At 38.3% G+C, this 18662-nt stretch overlaps 1 protein-coding gene across 1 annotated transcript in view; it reads right to left on the reverse strand.

The window, feature by feature from the left end:
• Positions 1-15925, reverse strand: part of ARHGAP42 (Rho GTPase activating protein 42) — a 318955-nt gene extending 303030 nt beyond the window's left edge. Inside the window, exon 1 of the mRNA XM_047071915.1 lies at positions 15772-15925. Within this exon, the coding sequence (XP_046927871.1) occupies positions 15772-15925 (154 nt within the window). The remainder of the gene's footprint in view (positions 1-15771) is intronic.
• Positions 15926-18662: the final 2737 nt, after the last annotated feature.

The following is an 18662-nucleotide window of genomic DNA, read 5'->3' on the forward strand; positions in this document are numbered from 1 at the left end:
AGGTCCTTGACACATATTACTAATTTACAATGCTATCAGCAGCATACGGAAGGTAAAAGTCTTAGTACACCCTAATTTTAAAAAGGCATTAAAAAATCTTTTAGCAATGTTAATGGATAAAAATGGATACTTTACATTCATTTTCATTTCTCTGACTCCCCATAAAGGGTAACAGCTGTATTTATCCTTTGGCTTATCAACTGTCCTGTATCTAGTGTTCACTGATCTGATGACTTCCTAACCACCTTCTTCCCCCATTTATCTTACAGATATTAACCATTTGGTTATGGGTAAATATTCATCACCAACTTACATCTATTGAGAAAATGTTCTCATTGGACAATATGAACACCTACATTCAAGAGGAAGGAAGAGGTGAAAGAAATCTGGAAGACTACAAAGAAAAAGTTGGAAAGTCAATGAAAAGATTGCTAAGGGAACATACAAGGCTCCACAGAAGCCCAGGGAGAAGCTTCAGGAAGCAAGGAATGGGATGGTCAAATAAGCAACAGTCCAGTAAAACTATGACCACATATATCCTAAGCTTTAGAATATCTCAGTGTTAAGTTTTCACAAAGTCAACACAGTCATGTATTCAACAGTTACCTGTCAATAAATATGTACCTGACAGAGTACTGAACATAAAGAATGAGACATAGACCATAGTTTAGGAGAACCTGGGATAGGAGTGTGTGCACATGTATAATTTGGAGGGGCTAGTACAATTCAGATAAGTAGAACAAATGGTCAGAAAGAGTCGAAGGCCAAAAGATACCCTAAGGGACTAGTTTCTCCTCTCAGATTAATTTGGTAAGTAACTCCTTTAAAAAACTACATTGTTTATAAAAGATAAAGTGATTTGTAATTCCAAAAGACTAATAACTGAGGACCTGAAAAGAAACATGCACGAACTGACAAACTGTCCACATTAAGAAAAAGAAGCAATCTAAAACGTGTGAGCCTGAAGAAGTTTTAAAAATAGTTGTTTCTGATTTCTAGTTAAGTTCCAGCAGATGCAGCAGCTGCAATCCAACAACAGAGTATGCTAAGGTTCAGCAAACTCTGTGTCACAAGGTATGTACCAGAGGCTTCATCTCAGAATAACAGATGAATGCAAATTTTAGGCAGGGAAATTTCTTTAAAAGATGAAAGTCTTATTCTATCACATAGCTGATACATGATCCAATTTCCTTTGGGTGAACTGTAGCAAAGTGCAGATGTTTCCTTACTCAATATGTAACCTACTCTGGTTTTACTTACATTTCAAATGTAGACTGCTTTAAATTACTTACACATAAATATCACCTTCAATCTGAGCACTTTTGGTCATAGATATGCTAATAGTAAAAAAAATGAAGCAAGAAAAATATTTGAAATAATGGTATAAATTTATATATAAATATACAATGGTATACATATTGTGACTATATTTATATTTTTAAGTGTGTTCATGTAGACATGGAAAGCTAAATAAAATAAAGTTTATCATCATGAAAGGCATTTTAAATATTTTTTAACACTGAGGTTATTTCATTTTATCTATTAAAAAAAATACACCATGATTGGGGCGCCTAGGTGGCTCAGTCAGTTGAGAGTCCGACTTCAGTTCAGGTCATGATCTCACAGCTTGTGAGTTCGAGCCCCGCGTCGGGCTCTGTGCTGACAGCTCAGAGCCTGGAGCCAGCTTCGGATTCTGTGTCTCCCTCTCTCTCTGCCCCTCCCCCGCTTATGCTCTGACTCTCTCTCTCTCTCTCTCTCTCTCAAAAATAAATACTCAAAAAACTTTTAAAAAAATACACCATGATTATAATAGCAACCATATGCTAAGTACAGTTTACAATAACTGTGAAAACCTCATGAAAAAGTAGGATTATTATTATTATTATTATTATTATTATTATCATCCCCATTGTGAAATGAGGAAACCAGAGTTTAAGAAAGAGAGAGACTTACTAGGGCCACGTGTGTGTGTGTGTGTGTGTGTGTGTGTGTGTGTGTGTGTGTAAAGAGTGAAGAATGGAAGAATGAAGAATGGACATATTCACATTCTCATATGAGATCCCTATGCTGTGTTTACTGCTATGCACAAGGTGACATGCACAAGTTACCCTTGGTTACAGAGAAAGGCTATCTGAAGAAATAAAAGGTACACAAGGTACCTTCTAGGTCTTAGCACCAAGTAGTAACAACACACACACTATACAGTATCACCAGCATGCCCTAAGTAAAGGCAAACCCAGAAGAGCTGGACCTCTGTTCTGTACTTCCAAGGTCTAGAACAGTATCTGACATATATCAAGTGCTAATAAATATGCTGAATGAGGGGCACCTGGGTGGCTCAGTCAGTCAAGCATCCGACTCTTGATTTCAATTCAAGTCATGATCTCATGGTTTGTGGGTTCGAGCCCCACATCAGGCTCTGTGCTGACAGCACACATAAACTTTAAAATAAATAAATAAATAAATAAATAAATAAATAAATAAATAAATAAATAAATAAGCTTAATGAATATGTAAGTCAGTGTTCCATTCTCTCTTCTTCACATCTCTCCTGGCCCATCACACTGTGAACTTTGTATTTTCTCCTTTTCTCCTCCCCACTCTTGCCACTCTGCACATATGTAAAAATTGCCATTGTCCTATATTTCCATTATGAGATTTTTAAATACTTACCCATGTATAATGAAAATTAAAAGAACATGAAATGTTTCCTCCTTAAATATCTACCAAGTGATTCTGTTTTTCTTCAACAAATAACAAATAACAAATAACAAATCTGAATTTGCTATGGAAAATTATAACTTTGCCTTAAATATACATTTAACTCTCAAACTGCTTTCTATCATAAACAATGTAATGTAAATGTCTATAAACCTACTAAGTTTCTACACATAAAGGAGTTCCAACATAAAGTTACCATATGACCCAATAATTCCATGCCTAAGGATATATCCAAGAGAATGAAAACATATGTCCACACAAAACAGGTACATGAATGCTTGTAGCATTATCAATAATAGCAATAATAATAAGGAAACACAAAAATGTCCTTCAACTAATAAATGGATAAACAAAATGTGCGGTATAATCATACAATTGAATATTTGGCAATAAAAAGGAATAAAGTACCAATACATACTAAAATATGAATGAGCCTTGAAAACATGCTAAGTGAAAGAAGCCAGTCATAAAAGGCCATAGATTGCATCATTCCATTTATATAAAAATGGTTCAGAAACAAAGTATATTAGTAACAATTGTCAGGAGCTAGGGAAGAGAGATAATGGGTTATGGGATTTCTTTTAAGGCAATAAAACTATTCTAAAATTAGATACTGGTTCCAAAATATATAAAGAACTCATACAACTTAATAGCAAATAAACGATCTGATTAAAAAATGGGCAGAGGACCTGAATAGACATTTTTCCAAAGACATACAGGCAACAGACATTTGAAAAGGCATTCAACATCACTCATCATCAGGGAAATGCAAATCAAATCCACAATGAGGTGTCATCTCATACCTGTTAAAATGGCTATCATCAAAAAGATAAGAGATAACAAGTGTTGGTAAGGATGTGGAGAAAAGGGAACACTTCTACACTGTTGGCAGGAATATAAATGGTGGAGTCACATGGAAATAGCATGGAGGTTTCTCAAAAAATTAAAAATAGAACTACCATATGATCCAAGAAACCCACTGCTGGGTTACATCCAAAGAAAATGAAAACAGAATATTGAAGAGCTATCTGTACTAGCATGTCCACTGCAATATTATTCACAATAGTTAAGATATGGAAAAAAGTATCCACCAAAAGATAAATTAATAAAGAAGATGTATATATACAATGGAATATTATTCAGCCATGAGAAAAAAGGAAATCTTGCCATTTGTGACAACTTGGATGGACTGTGAGGGCATTATGCTAAGTAGAATAAGCTAGACAGAGAAGGACAAATACTGTATGGTATCACTTATATGTGGAATCAAAAAAATAAAAATAAAAAATAAAGCAAACTCATAAAAAGAAAGAAGATTGGTAGCTTCCAGGGGCTAGGAGTTAGGAGAAATAGGAGGAGGTTGATGGTAAAGGATACAAATTTCCAGCTATAAGATGAATTAGAGACAAGAATCTAACTTAAAACATAGTAACTATAGTCAATAATACTGTATTATATAATTGAAATTTGCTAAGAGAGTCAAACCTAAATGTTCTCACCAAAAAAAAGGATAACTATGTGAGTTGATGGATATGTTCATTAACTAGCTGGCAGGAGTCCATTCACAATGCACAGATAACAAATCACCAATGTGCACATTTTAAGTATGTCACACCTTGGTTCCACATGGTTGTTCAGCCTCTTTCATCCCTCTCTTCAATGGGTGTCACAAAACATCACAGCCAGTCAGCTGTGAATATCCATAGAACTCTAATTTCCATCAGAGCAGTGTCAGGAAACAAGGAAAAAAATGGAAAGAAAAGGACATGCACCAGAGTTTAAATGTGGCGAACCTGGAGGCTGTTATTCTCACTCACTCACTCACTGCTACTCCTTGTTCAGGATTAATAACAGTCTCTATTTTCTTTCTGTAACCCCAAAGAGGCTGGCTTTTTCCAGCTCTTCCTTCACTTTGCAAACTGTCCCTGAAGTCTAGGCTTCCCAGGGCAGAGTTCCCCTTAAACTCATAGATCCCTTAAGAAATTGTTTTTGTTGTTGTTTTAAATGATCTGTTTTGTCCTTGTGGTACCATCCAAATATCCTCTCCTGGCGATTCTGACACCAATTCAATAATACTGCCTTTCCTTAACCACCTAGCTAACAGGCTCAATTCAATTATCTCAGGGAGCCAAATGAATCTTCCTCTTTAATTCTTAATGAAATATCTTTTTTCCCCATAATTCCCTGTCCCCAAAACCTTCCAGCAATGTCCCACCAATCTCATCATTTTCTATTCTCACTAATAACCACTAGGATGATCTCACCTCAAATATAATTACATTTACAAAACATCTGTGTGGCATAAGAAATGCCCTGGAAAGTGCTTTTCTAAGCCACTAGCTGCCTTCCATAGAGAAACCAATGTGAAAAAAATATCTCTCATAGGCAGCTTGGCCTATTTTATTTTTTAAAATTGCCCAGCAATCTATTTCACTTCTGAGAAGTGCAAGTTGTGACTATCATTTAAATAACTTTTATAGACCACTGACCTGAGCCAACAGAAATAAAGCAACAGCAGATACCCATGAAGTCTCAACATCTATTCTGCCTATTCATAATCCCTAAATGCCAACCTAATACTTTCTTGGTTCCCAGACCATAGCAAATACTTGCTTAAAAGAAAAAAGGTAAACCAAAAGCATGCCACATCTTATAATCATTTCCTAACAAATAGATTTAATTTGGGAGACAAATAAGCCCATGCTTTAACATTCAACTAAAGCATTTCCACTTTAAAAATCTCATTTCTACAGAATATGGTAATAATGTTGGCAAGACCATTATGTGTTACATGTAGTCTTGAAAAAGAAACCGAAATTATTAGGATCACAATGATCCTGCCTAAAACAAATGAAAATAATGTTACATTTTTATATTATTATGCATTATTTCCATGGCCCACACAAAAATCCTACAGGAAATATAGAGCAAACGTTATTCCCATTTTTTATGAAAAAAAATAGGTTCTGAGACAAGTAGCTTGTACCAATGCCACTACTTAGTAGCAGCACCAGGACTAGAATAAAGTTGTAATTCCTATTGCTATCTGCTGTCCCTTGGATTATCCAGTCCCAAAAATCAGTACACCCAAGCTTGAGCAGTTATAAATAAAGCCAGTTGGAAAAAATATTAAAAAGCAAATCTGTGGTCCTCATTCCATGGCTCATTCATTCCAACAGATATTCAAAAACTTCCTCCATATTATATACTCTACTTAGTAAAATGAAATTGGTTGATGTTTAGCAATCACTGAGCATCCACAATGTGGTCACAGCTGACAGAATACCAATATCCTTGGCACCTAGAAGTTTGTATTTGAAAGAACAAGTAAAATGTAATAGAGACACACAGGGGGTATGCCATGTGACTGCACAGCCATGAACTGGAGTGACACATCTACAAGCCAAGGAACATCTTGTACTGGCAACACCCAAAGCTAGAGGAGGCAAGGAAAAATCATCCCCTAGAGCACAGCCTTGATGACACCTTGATTTTGGACTTCTGGCCTCCAGAACTATGAGAGTATAAATGTCTATTGTTTTAAACTAAAAAAAAAAAAAAAAAAAAAGTGTTATTTCCAAACATAGGCAGAGAAAATCTAATTTACGGTATCTGGGGGCACAAAATTACAGGACTAACTAAATGCCCTAATCTGGCAAGAGTGAAAAACTGGAGTTTAAAAACTGGAGAAGGAAACAGGAAGAGTTAGAAGGACTCAGATGTTCCTTTATGAGATGACCAGGTGGATGAGGCTATAAATGAAGAAATGAGAACACAAAGAGAACAAGGTGGAGGGCAAGAAAGAAATTGTTTTGACACACTATTGAGTCTGAGGTCCCTGAAGTACATCCATGTGGTGATATGCTGGTAAAAATCAGGTCCAGAGCTCAGGAAAATGAGGTTAGGGCTAGAGCCCAGGAGGACATGTTAATCACTCAAGGAAAGCAAACAGTAAAAGGGCTAAGAAGGAATCTTTGTATACTATCAACATTTAAGAGAAGGATACAGGAAATAAACTAAAAAAGGAAGATGAATTCAGCAACATCACATACTAAGAAAAATGGTGCAGTAATGGAGCTGGGATCCAGAGGAAGTAATAATTAGTGATGTTAGAAAGGGTCACCTAAAGAAAACCAGGATTGACAAGCAGTCAACACAAGCCTTGAAAAGTCCCTCCCTATTACCTCCTATGTTGACATCATTTTTTCATAAGTACACAGCTTTTCCACATCTTCTGCAAATAGTACCACCCTAGAAAAGTCACCCCCTATTATCTCTTTTGTTGACAGTTTTTAATGGGAACTATCTCCCTCAAATTTTGCACAACCCAACTTTTACAACAGTTGGAAGGCTACCTTCTTATTCCTTTGATTCTCTAATGTCACATAGTAACTTTTTCATATGAGACACACAAGGCCCAACACAAGTTACAAAACCATAATATTTAAATTCTTTTCTCAACCAATTTTAAATTTGCTTCCCCTTGTTTACCTCTCTCACCACTACCACCACCCCACTGTCCCCTTTTTTGGGCCACATCGTTCATTCAGACGTTGTGAGAAATAAGGAAATTAAATGAAGAAGAGAAAATTCTCACCAAGGCAAAGTAAAATCAATTTACACAGCTTCCATTTGGAAAGGGATAATATACATACTGAATACTCACTTCTATTAGCAGCTTATCACTCTCCTCCACACACAAACATATACCAGTTTTCTAAATTAAATCACCACTTTTACTGTATACTGAAGAGAAAACTGAAGCTGGGTCTTGCATCTGGATAAGCTCCAATTATGTGTTGACACACAAGGGAATACTATTTGGCATGACTTTCATAAACAAGCAGGCAGTATGGCTTTTTAGATTTGTGTGAGGAAACAAAGAAATTCCGCTACTGAGAAATCTGTCTGACTTCCAAATGAAAGGGGTCATAGTGTGTCTACCAACTTTTTCCCAGAGTAAAGCCAAGGTTCATGGAGAACTCTACTAATGTAGCAAGGTTATACATGTGCAGCAGTTTTTCCGATTTTTTTAAATACCACCTGACATTGAGAACCAATCCAGGATGCTTCCCCATCCTTCACAAAATATAAAGCATTGCCCATTATAGCTAATATTCACCCATGTCAGATAAACCAACAACACACAAAATGTCATGTTTTGATATTTTTAAAATGCCATTAGGAACAGACCTTTATCATAGAATCTAAATATTGGAACTGAAAAGTCTTAATAATTAATATAAAATAATGTACAAAGATTTCATCAGTCTTATTTTTAGACTTTTCTCAACAGATTCCATAAAAAACTACAATTAAAAGAATTACTGGAAATGGAAAATTAAAATGGAAAATTAAAAGTCCTAGGAAAATTAGTACTTTATTTTTCTTTTATGCATGTATACCTCTGCAAGAAAGGAAAAATGCTGAAAAAAACTGGCAGATTATCAGCCACTATAAGCCACCTTACTATTCCACAATTTGTTTTTTCTGAAGCAAATCACAGTCCTCACTGAGAGATATACACATGTGCTTTGTGGTAATGCTTTCTTCTGTGTTGCAATTGGATTCTTGGTAATAAAACAGAATACTGCAGATATGAACTATGACAAACTCTGATTAACCATGTATCCCCATTAGATGTAATCTTACAGAGAAGGATCCACATTACCAGAAATATCCAGGCCAAAATTTAAGTTCACCTGGCGAGGGCTGCCTGGGTGGCACAGTGGATTAAGCGTCTGACTTTGGCTCAGGTCATGATCTCACGGTTAGTGAGTTTGAGCCCCACATCCAGCTCTGCTGTCAGCACAGAGCCTGCTTTGGATCCTCTCTCTTACTCTCCCTCTGCCCCTCCCCCACTCCCTCTCTGTCTCTATCTCAAAAATAAATAAACATATAAATAAATAAATTCACCTGGCCAAAGACAAAACTATTAATATAATTATATTTGTAATGACTGTCCTGCTTTCATCCTGCCCCTTTTCCTTTGCTTTCAAGGGCTATTACGATTAACAAATATGTAAATTTCTACACTTATACTAAGCCCAGCCATTACAACTCAGAGTATGGCAGCTGCAAAAGATGAAGCACAGATTCCATGAACTAGGCAGCCAGGTTCTTAGCAAATGGTTTTAATTTTCAAGATGAAAGTCAGCAAGAAACAGGTAGCAAGTCCTCGGCTGATGAAGCCAAATCAACTGGGACACACTGTAAGGATTATTAGATCCTGGGCAGAGGTTCAGCAGGCTGGAGGAAAAAGGAAGGCTGGCCCAGCTGCCAGCTGAAACTGGTGGGTGGCAGGTGGAACTACAGAGGGGATGACACCTGCTTAGAAGGCTGAAATGAGTGGAAATTACCATCTGGACAGTAGGGATGGCCGGGGCCAAAAGAGGCGGCAATCACAGCTCTGGCAAGAAACAATTTTCATGAAAGAGATTCAAGACAAAATAAACCCCCTTTCCTCAACCCTTTCTTACCTGTCCATAATAAATATTTCATTGTTGAATATTTACCAAACATGGCTTAATGGTCTAAATTTTTTAATCTAATATTTCTCTTCATAAATCTAAATAAAATATCTGCCATTTTCTATGTATTCATTACTTAAAATTGCAGTCAGCCCAAAGCAATACTGAATGTAAGCTGTATTATTTTTTTATTTGAGTAATGCTAACATATCACAACCCAATAAACATTGTGCTTTTAAGTTAATAATTCAAAGGATGTTTGTTAAAGCAGCTTTTCAGTGACTTAACATTTTAGTGGTTACCTCAGCTTTCTATACTCTCGGGGTACCTTGATCATAACTGTCAGAGATGGCAGTGTAAAGGTGGTTACCGCTAAGCCATTCTCCCACTAACTCATTCTGTGGCCTCAAACAAGACAGCCCCTCAATTACTACCTGCTGAAAAAGGAAATCCAAGGGAAATAAAGACAATGTAAACGGGTACCCATTAAGTTCATGTTGAGCATCATAAGAGAAGTAAATGGAATTACTCAGCCAGCCCAAATTACTTCCACTTTGATAAGCACCAAGGCTGCCATTTAAATTAACACAAGTGTAACTGCTTTTACTTGCAACATCTCTGAAGCAGAACCTGAAAGCACCACATTCCTAATCTACCAGTTCTTAAAATTAATTACAGTTCATCTGAAAGATACAGTTACTTCTGATCATTTAACTCTAATTCTAATGGCTTAAGAACCAAATGAATGGTTGAAGTAATTACACATCCATACCTTTGGTTAGACTGCCCAGCTAAACAAGCAAAACAACCTTAGTGAAAGCAGCAGCAGTGAAGGAGCTCTTGCAGGGTAAACAAGAATCAGCAATGAGTTCCATTTATAAATGGAACCTAGGTACTAGGTACTAAATAAAACCTACGTACAAGTTTAAATACAAAAAATGGCCAAACAATAGCAATTTTTACTAAAAGCTGAAGGATAAACAGCACATAACTATATAAAGTCTCAAACTTCTTAAACTTGTCTTTTTCCTTTTAACCCCTTCCCTGTGTCACCAAAAACTCTAGTAGTAAGGTGGGCCCAGAACATACACACAAAATAGTGAAGAAACAAGTGAAACCAGGCTAAGGTGAGTTTGAGACACACAACAAGCAGAGAAGGCAGGTATCCCTCACCCTTTTCACAGTCTCAAGGTAGCCTTTGCATCCCTGGTAAACAACTACTTAATCCCCAGATCACAAGTGTACCATAGCAGCGTACTTCAAACTGGGGTCTGGGAACACAGAGGGCAATAAACACCAGAAATTGTGTGCTTCCCTCTTGCTCATGTCCTAATGTTTTCATTAACTGCATATTTTATATCTAAACTTAGGAGCAATCAACCTCTACCACTCAAATAGGTGCCCTTCTTATTTGTGTCATGCATCGCTAGTGTCAGGCACTACTCCTTAGGAACAGAGGCAATACGACCACTAAATAAATAGTTTGTGATAGAGAGGAGGCCATCATCTGGGCAAGCAGTTTTAAGAACTGCAGTTTCAACTGGGAAAAGCAAAGAGAAAATGAATCGTCAACATAAAAGACATTATCAGCAATTTTTATACAAGGGGAAATTTCATTTCAGTAAATCATCATCAACCATTAGATTAATTAAATGTAGTTGACAAGCTTTTTTATTGGTTTCACATTATTTTATTTAATTCATAAATTGATTTGCTTTTAAGATTGTATGAATAAGCATTAGAATTAGTTTTGTGCTTATATATAACTACCATAATAAATAACTGACTCTAATATTAGAGTCCACTAACTTTTCTTCCCTCTAAAAGAAGCCTAGACATAGAAGTTTGAGAAACATCCAAAATGCAGAGAAGATACCTGGACAATTCCACCTTAAGGCAATGAAAGGAAGCACTGGTAATAAGTTTGTTTCTTAAATTGTTTGTTTTGATCCTTAAATTCCACATGGGTGAAATCATATATCTGTCTTTCTCTGATTTATTTCACTTTGCATTATATCCTCAGCTCCAACCATGTTGTTGCAAATGGCAAGATTTCATTCTTTTTTGTGGCTTAGCAATATTCCATTGTGTACACCACATTAAAGAGAGAGAGAGAGAGAGAAAAGAGAAACCAAGAAACAGACTCTTAACTAGAGAGAATAAACTGATGGTTACCAGAGGGGGGAAGGGGCATGTGTGAAACAAGTGATGGGGATTAAAGAGTACTCTTCTCACAATGAGCAGTGAGTAATGTATCGAATTGTTGAATCACTATATTGTACACCTGAAACTAACACTATACGTTAACTATACTGGAATCAAAATTAAAAACTGAAATAAAAAAAAAGAGAGAGAGAAAGAAAAAAGAAAGAAGGGAAGGCCCCAAGATGCCACAGGGCAAGTGGAGGAAAGAATGTTCATATACTCCCCACCCAATAATTCAATTAAATGAATACAATTCTATTTCTGTCTATCCCTTTTTTCTCTTTTCTCTTTTTGGGAGGAGGGGAAGTCTATTCTTGCAAGGACAAAGCTCGCATAAATATCTAAAATTATAAAGTATAAATTAAAGGGGGAATTTATGAGAAAGCCATTTTGAGGTGACCCTTTGAATATGATCTTTAAAAGAAGAAAATCAATAAGCAAAAATAGCCTATGATTTCACAACTCAAATTTTGAGGCTGATACCTGTTAAAGGAACAAAGTTCATAGAATAACATTTGATGAAAAGGGTGGAGGATTTTGAGTCACAGCATGAACTAAAACCCAATTCTCCAGTATCAAATATTCTCAAGTATTGCTCACCAAATGTCTGTATGACATATAACAAAACGAACAAATAATTCTAGTGGTAAGATATTTATAGATCTTCCTTCACTATATAGGAAAGGCAGGGCTCAGAGAGGTTAAGTTACTTGCCAATTATCACACAGCATTTGACAGCACCAGAATTTTTTTCTTTTTTTCTTTTTTTTAAGTTTATTTTGAGAGAGAGAGAGAAAGAGAGAGAGAGAGCACGCACAAGTGGGGGAGGGGCAGAGAGAGAGGGAGAGACAGAATCCCAAGCAGGCTCCACACCATCAGCACAGAGCCTGATGTGGGGCTCAAACCCACAAACCATGAGATCATGACCTGAGGCAAGATCAAGAGTCAGACACTTAACCAACTGTGTCACCCAGGCACCCCTGACAGCATTAGAATTTAAATTCAGGTCTAGGTTAATCCACTTAATTAGCTGTCATCCATTTTCTTAAAGTGGATGTGAATATGAAAAGCAATAATTTATTTTAAGAATGTTAAGTATCTTATGTTATTTAAAACTGAAATCATGTAGTCAAGCAAGGTTTTCCTTTCTTTATAAGGACCCTTCCAAATACTCTACTAAAGAAACTATTAACCTTAAAAATAACACTGCCAGTTATTTTGCCAGCGAAAATGGGTTTATTCGGAAGTAAGAGAAATGCAATCCTGGACAAGCAAGCTATCACAAAACCATAGGTAAATCTAGAAAACAGAGAAGAGGAATGTTATTTTATGGAGAAGTTGGAGAAGTTCTGAACCCCTGTTGTCTGTTGTCTATTGGAGAAAAGCACGAGTTCAGAGTGATGATGCTTTCTCATTGGATGAGTTGCAGGGATAGTAGATTTCTTGTAGGAAATGCAGTGTACATCTTTCCCTGTTGGGGTCTGTAACTGATGATTCTCTCCTGTTGAGATTCTTTTATTAGGGGTCTGTAACTGACAATACTCCTGTAATTGACATTGAATGGTACCTACCAGCCTCCCCTTCTAACATGCCTAGACTGCCTTTGTAGTTTCCCTTCATGTAATTCTCAAAAAAGGTACATCCTGAAGTAAAAATCAAAAAGCATATGAGACTCCTTACCTGGGGCAGCTGGGTGGCTCAGTCGGTTAAGCCTCCAACTTTGGCTTAGGTCATGATCTCTCAGTTCATGAGTTCAAGTCCCACGTTTGGCTCTGTGCTGATAGATCAGAACCTGGAGCCTGCTTTGCAATCTGTGTCTCCCTCTCTCTCTGCCTTTCCCCTGCTCACTCCCTGTCTGTCTCTCAAGAATAAATAAACATTTTTTTAATTAAAAAAAAAAAAGCATATGTGACTCCTACTGAAACAGTTACATATGTATTAGCCAAAAGTCCATGCCAAAATTCTCACCAGAAGAGCTATGAACTAGGATAAAAATAATAGAAGATGCTTAGATGATGACTGTCAGCTCAGGAAGGCTATATTAGGAAACCATTAATTATTAATGAAAATAACAGCAAAGTTCTAAAAATAAAACTGAAGTGGATAACAGATACACTTACTGAAACAGTAGGTACAGAGAATGGAAAGGCATAGTTGAAAGTTAGGGAAGGTGAAGGCTCCCTAGAGCAGAAAAGAAAAACAGTCAGAAGGGACAGAACTGGGGAAAGGAGGGCTTCTTGGTGGATCTGGGATAGAACTATAAGCAGGCTTCAAAGTCCTGTAGGCACACTCTTACCCTAGCTGAGCAGCTTCAGAGAGCTGGCACTTAGCAGCTGCAGCCTAGCCTCACTGCATCCTTCCCAAGGGACAGAGGGTGGCTTGGTGGGAAAAAAGCAGTGCCATCATGTGACTTCAAGAGTTCCTCTGCTCCAAATCTCTATTTGGCAGCTGATGCTGGGAATTATTTCAACAAGGAATAAAATGTCTTCCTTCCATAATGATATAAATAACCAAATGTTAATTAAAATAATGTACTCTCATCACAAACCTAAGAATTCTAGAAAGACGGCAGGTTGTATATTTAAGCGCTTATGACCAAATGAACAAGACAGGTTCTGCATGTTCAAGGAGCTTACACTGTCATGATTTCCTCACTTATACATGGAAAAACCAACTTATTAAGGATAGGAATCACCTGATTTTTGCAAGACTAGATTAAAAAATCATAATAAAATACATACTATTACTAGCAAAATAACATGCATTTCAGAGTTTTTATCACAGCTATGGAAGTGTTTTCAATTTTTGAAACACTAAAATTGATCTCCCCAGCAAAATGAGGAGAAATATCACTTGTAGACCACCTGGCAGCTCCAGCAAGAGTCAGCTTGGCACTTAGCACTCGGAAATGGGGAAACTCTTTCGGAAGAGGCTAAAATGCAAAGATGCTAGTCCTGAAACCTCAACCAGAGTTTGCAAACCAGAAGGAAGGTGAGTTCACATTTGTGTATGTACAGAATGGAAAGAACTGCATATAAGTTATTTTTTTCACACATCAGTAAATACTGTTACCAGCAGCAGCCTCAAATTCAGAAATTGAATGAATGTGGGTATAAAACATATCCTCTTTACCCTAGTTAAGTAACACAAGTGATAAGTAAATGTTTTGGCATTTGGGATGGTTAAAAAGATTTGGGAGCACCCTTATTTCAAGATATTTTGCTAAGCTCTATTCTTACCATTAATACATGCTTCAAAATACAGCTCAGATGCTAATGTCTCAGTGTTGGGCACACACACATCCCCAACATGTTGTTACTGACCTTTCACGATGATGGTTCCCCTACATTTGTCCTGGGGATTGCTAGATCTCCTAAAAGCTCTCCAACTTATGAAAATACCTCACTCACCCAGTCATCAGAGACCAGATAATTCAGGGCTTCATTTCAGTAGCTAAAACCTTCAGAAGCTTCCATTAAGATGCAAATACTTCCTGGGAAAGGTACAAGTTAAGCCTAATCAGTTACATCACTTCATTTTCTCTAAGAGAAACTGGAGTTAAAACTAAGACTGTCCTAGGTCTTAGTAACTGAAAGTGAAAAACCAGCAGATTCAGGAGGGAGTAAAGAAAATCGGCTGGGAAAAGGAAGTGGGGAAAAATCCCTAAGGGCAGTTTTTACTTATATAATAATCAGAAATTCTGGTTGACCTTTAACCATCAACTCTCATCCCCAATGACTCGACCAACATCAGATTTACAATATAAACCAAAAATTAAGACGCAACAAAAAAACTGGTAGAGACTAAATCCACTGGTGCCATGCTGTCTTCGATCATCTCCATCATCCTCCTAATGACAAAATTGTAAATGTCTATTTTTTTAAAAAGCCAATTCTGTGATCGATTGTGCCCAGTGAAGAGCCACTGATACACCTAAGAAATCAATAATTTTCTTTGAATATCACTAAACTACCTTTATTTTATCCTTAAGACAAACTCTTGAATCCCTCCTTCAGGACTTTTTAAAAAGTGTTCAAATCAGGCATAATAAAATTACAAACAAACAAAAAAGGACCAATAGTCTCCAACATTTTTCCAGGAGGGTTATACAAAAAGATAACTTTGAACAACTTTCCTCAAGATACACTCCTGTGTCCAGTGGAGGACTTCCCCTTCTCTGTAGACATTACTTAAGTAAAGAACACCTAAGAACAAACTTTGTTGGCCACCAGCAGGGGAGCTCTTCAGCTTTTGTCCCAAACCCATTCAAACAAAAGAAGCCCCGAGTCCTCCATCCCACCCCTCAAATCCGCACCCCGCGGGGACTCGCCACATCCCTGCCCGCCCTCCATCCGCCCCTGCCCGATCCACTTACTCCTCAGCGCCCCAATGAGCAGAGAGCCGTCCTTAATGAGCTCTTTAATGAACTTGTTGGTTCGCTCCAGCTCAATCTCGTGACACTGCAGGCGCTCCCTGAAATCTGGGCTGTCCAAGTAGGAATCGCTGAACTCCAGAGTAGGCAGCCCCATGGCACAGACGCTACCAGTGGCTGCCGGGGCACGTCCCGGCCGGCGGTGAGGGCGGGAACAGCCGGCGACCGCGGCCGGCGCTGAGGACGCACGATCGCGGGGAACAAGCCAAACGCTAGGGGATCGCGCAGAGGAAATGGGCCCCGAGCGCCGCGCCGCCTTGCACCCGGCTCTCGGGGTGCGCGGACGCCTCCGGGCTCAGTCTTCTTCCCCTGCGGCGAGGAGTGTGCAGACTCTGGCGGTGGGCCGAGGCGCGGGTCCGCTCAGGTCGTTGTCATCAGAGCGCATCGTCGCTGCGAACAGCTAGGCGGCGGAGGCTCCGGGCCGCGGCCGGAGCAGGAAAGTTATCCCACGACGAGCACACACTTCCGGCACCTCCACTCTCCTACTCTCTTGACAGTCGTTTGTGCTCTGAGCCACTCTGGACAGGCCAGGGAAGCCCTCCCCCTCGGCGGACGCAGGCTCAGAGAGCTTGCAAATCGGGCCTGGGCTGGGAGACCCTCCTCCAGCCGCCGCACTCCCACCCCGCGCCACCCCGCCTCTTCTCCCAGTCACCCTCGGCCGCCACCCACCCGCCCGCACTTGGCTCATGCGCTGCGCGCGGCTGCGGCGTAGTTGCGCTCACGCCTTCGCCAGGGGCGTCAGCTCTGTCTCCTCCCTGGCACCTGGAGCTGACTAGTTCATGGCAACACTTTGCGGTTCTCCACGCCCCAAAAGATCTCAAACTCCCAACGTAACTCCCCTACCCGTCTTTCTCACCACCCGTACCCTAAAATTGCCTGGGAGAGAAACCAACTTTAACTTTCCTTGAAGTTTGGGAAGTCATTTTGAACTCCGGTTGGAAGATGGTACTTTTTAGCATTAGTTTAGATTTTATTTCACACGTTTCCACTAAATACGTATAAATTCCAGATTGAAAAGTTTTCCTACCTCTTTCCCACCGCTCACTTCCTTGATCCAAGAAAGTCAGAGTTTTTTATACTGAAAATGAAAAGGTTCATAGGCCTTGGGATGTTCCTTGTTTTTCCAAGTAGCTATGAAGGTGGAAAGATTTTAGACCATCCCCATCCCCCAGATACGCACCTTGGACTGAAGTGCTCCCACTTATAGAAGAATACTTACATCACAGTACTATATATTTTGTTGGCACCTGGATGGAATTATCCTACAAGCATGAGGATTTTCAAATTGTTGAAGTTGGCTGGAATTCCAAATGAATAGTAAATTCCTACCAAGAGTCAGTTACCCCTTCTCTGATAGAGGATCACCTAATAAATTCCTGTTCTCTCCAAACCTTGACAGCAAAACAAAGTACTGCCTTACATCCAGTCCTGCCATCATCCATAGTATTTCTGTGAACTCTGTTATTTTTCTTAAGAATCTGCTTTTAATTTCTGTGTTTTCATTGTTCTGTACATTTGAACCATCTGTTTAAAAAACTCTTCTACAGATCATGGGAAAAATTCCATTAATGTACTTTACATTTTTCCCAATTAAGTTTCAGAGACTGTCAAGACTTTTAGTTTCAATTTTCTTTAAAGAAGTACACATGAACATTCAAAATAGTACATAAACGTTAAACTAGGATAAGATGATGTAAACAGTGTATTTGATGGCTTTGATTTAAATTCTTCTCAGCCAAAAGGGTGCTTGGGTGGGTTAAATGCCGGACTCTTGATTTTGGCTCAGGTCATGATCTCACAGGTTCTTGAGTTCAAGCCCCTCATCTGGCTCTGTGCTGAGAGTGCAGAGCCTATTTGAATTCTCTCTCTCCCTCTCTCTCTGCCCCTATCCTGCTCAAGCTCTTTCTCAAAATAAATAAACTTCAAATTTTTTAAATAAAATAAATTCTTCTGAACAAGGAAATTGGACTTAAAAACCTTCCAACCATATTCGTATCATTGTACCTCTAAATATTATCAGAATGTCCAATCATCACTAGAGCCATTTTAACTCCAGTGTCTAACCTATGTCTGTCAGTTAAATACTCCTCATTTGGGTAGGTGGGGTCAGATGGTGGGCAATAATGCCATTTGTCAGTTAATTGAGTAGCCCAAGCAGTGGGGCTGTTTTTCACCTGAGGCAATTTTATATTCATCACACAGCTTGAAAGACAAAAAAGTCAGGCCAAACAAATATTTTTCTTTCAACTTTTGCCATATTGTTTATCCAAGCAAGTAAATTCAATGCCAACTGCTGAGATATGAAATAGGATAAAATATAACAATCTCTTCCTGTTTTTCATTAAATAAAATTTCTGTGATTCTTTAAAATGTATCAACAGTCTGAAAAGTAGCATTTAATATATTATTGGATGTCATTTTTCATTTTTTCAAAAGTCTTATAAGTCAGGACACATTTATTCTAGATTCTGACATATGGGTTATCATTTGCCCATTCACGTGTGTAGCTGCATGTTTTATGCCAACTATCTACATTAGTAGAATCTGAGTCAAGAAGTGATTTGTATGGAAAAACAAATAAAGCAAAGCAAAGTACCTGACCTCAAGAAATTCTAGGAATAGAAAACATCAAAAATGAGTACCTATACATTAAGCATAATATGCTGTGTTACAGAGCCTCACACAAATGCTGGACCAATAATGCATCAATGCCATTATCAGTGTTTTCATTCAGGTCCATAACTGCATTTACATGGAATTAAGATTTTTCCTCCTACCCTTCATCCTTTAGTCTCTAAATTTAGTAGGTTATAATGGACTTTTTTCCCGATAGG

The sequence above is a fragment of the Lynx rufus genome, unplaced genomic scaffold (genome assembly GCF_022079265.1).
Source record: "Lynx rufus isolate CCGP_SWC_20201006 ecotype Redwood Valley unplaced genomic scaffold, mLynRuf1.p SCAF_9, whole genome shotgun sequence".
NCBI classification, from domain to species: domain Eukaryota; kingdom Metazoa; phylum Chordata; class Mammalia; order Carnivora; family Felidae; genus Lynx; species Lynx rufus.